The 1,746-nt window shown below is 38.6% G+C and overlaps 1 protein-coding gene across 1 annotated transcript; it reads left to right on the top strand.

Annotated features, from left to right (window-relative positions):
• Nucleotide 1: 1 nt before the first annotated feature.
• Nucleotides 2–1,220, top strand: LOC101314178 (glutathione S-transferase U18-like; the record flags this gene model as incomplete). Its single annotated transcript, XM_004298559.1, has 2 exons — nucleotides 2–28; nucleotides 731–1,220. Coding segments are annotated over 2 exons (411 nt in total), but the record flags the coding sequence as incomplete, so codon positions are not given.
• Nucleotides 1,221–1,746: the final 526 nt, after the last annotated feature.

Genomic DNA, 1,746 nt, shown 5'->3' on the forward strand with positions numbered 1-1,746 from the left:
ATTCTGGGCTGCTTATATTGATGAGAAGGTATGTTGTATACATTATTTGGTTATGATTTAGATCCATTCATGAATGTGATTTACTTTTCTTTGTTTGAGTGTTGTAATTTGGTTGAGCATAGATGCTAGTTGTGCATGGAATGAACAAGTATATATGTTCATGGCTAGAGGCAAACAGTGAAACAAATTATATGATAATTCTTGAAATATCTATAAAATTTGCTGATATATATGTATGACTCAGTTTTGTGAATGCAATATATCTGCTTTGAAAGTTGGATCCTTGAAAGTTTGGAAGAAGCTAACACTTTGAATTGCATGTGAATTTTGTTTATCGATCTGGTAGAGCTAGTTAGATAGTATGTCCATCTCCTTGGAGACTTGTTTGGCCTTTTCGGGTTAAATCTCGGGAGAAGTAGACTATAGATGTTCTTGATTAAAACATATTTGGAAGTCTGATCTAGTAACTTATTCGATTCAAAAATGACATTTTGAATCAGATGTTAAGTTGTACTTCTCATGCTTTTGACAAACTTGGTCTAGTAGATGAACAAATTGGAGTGAGAGAATTCTGTCTCTCCTTGTCAAAATATGTATTCATATTTTTAAGATGCCTTGGCCGGATAATGTAACTGGTTTTAGGTGAGGCTGTTATTGTTGATGAGGCATTTTGTACCATAGACAATGGTTATCTTGGATTAATGATGACATGGGTGCTATGGACTTGTAGTGGTTCCCGGCGATGAAAGGCATCGCTGCCGCTACAGATGACGAGGCGAGGAAGGCAGCAGTCGGGCAAGTGGCAGAAGGTCTAGCGCTGTTGGAGGAAGCATTTCAAAAGATCAGCAAAGGAAAGAGTTTCTTTGGGGGAGATCACATTGGTTACCTTGACATTGCATTTGGGGGACTTTTGGGGTGGTTTAGAGTGACTGAGGGAATGGGTGGGATCAAGCTGATTAACGAAACAAAGACGCCGGGGTTGCTAAAATGGGCTGAGAAGTTTGCTGCAGATCCTGCCGTGAAAGATGTTCTGCCAGAGATAGAGAAGCTTACTGAGTTTAGTAAGGTTATTGTAGCCAAATTAAGAGCAGCTGCAGCTTCTGGGGCCAAGTAATCAATCTAGTGCTCAATGTTTGTCATTGTTGTGTGAACTGTAGCAGTATTTTGTGTTTATTATGAGAAATAATCAAGACCTGAAAACGGTCTTTACATTTTCAGAACTTTTTATGTAAAAAACTTTGCTATCAGCTATGAAATTCGAGGTTCAAGAACTCAAGTACGGGATAAAGCCACACTATTAGTCTCGTCATGTTTGTACTGACTTGCAATGGTGAAACAGAGGATGGTGTCAGAATCGTACTATCGTGGTGCCAGAACCCAATTTATGCCCCGCTTCCTCTCACAGTTCCTGTAACTGAGATTTCCGGTCGCCTACGATTTAAACGGGACAAATCTAAGGAGGAGGGAAAAATAACAAATAAAAAATAAATAAAAAAAGAGATGGTGGACTGGGTTCGATTCCCGGCTGGTGCAATTTCTTTTTCATTCTCACTCTTCCTTCTATTTTACAGATTTTTACATTCTTATGAAATGAATCAGGGAAATTCTTGTGTGCCTTATGCTAGTGATTGGTCCATGTAGGATTAATGAAAACCTGCTACCTGCTTGACTGGTCATCTAATTCAAATCTCAAACTAACTCTTACTCTTTCACATTAAGAGTGTTAGTTTCGTCTCTCTCTCTCTC

Source organism: Fragaria vesca, linkage group LG4, assembly GCF_000184155.1.
Source record: "Fragaria vesca subsp. vesca linkage group LG4, FraVesHawaii_1.0, whole genome shotgun sequence".
NCBI lineage: Eukaryota > Viridiplantae > Streptophyta > Magnoliopsida > Rosales > Rosaceae > Fragaria > Fragaria vesca.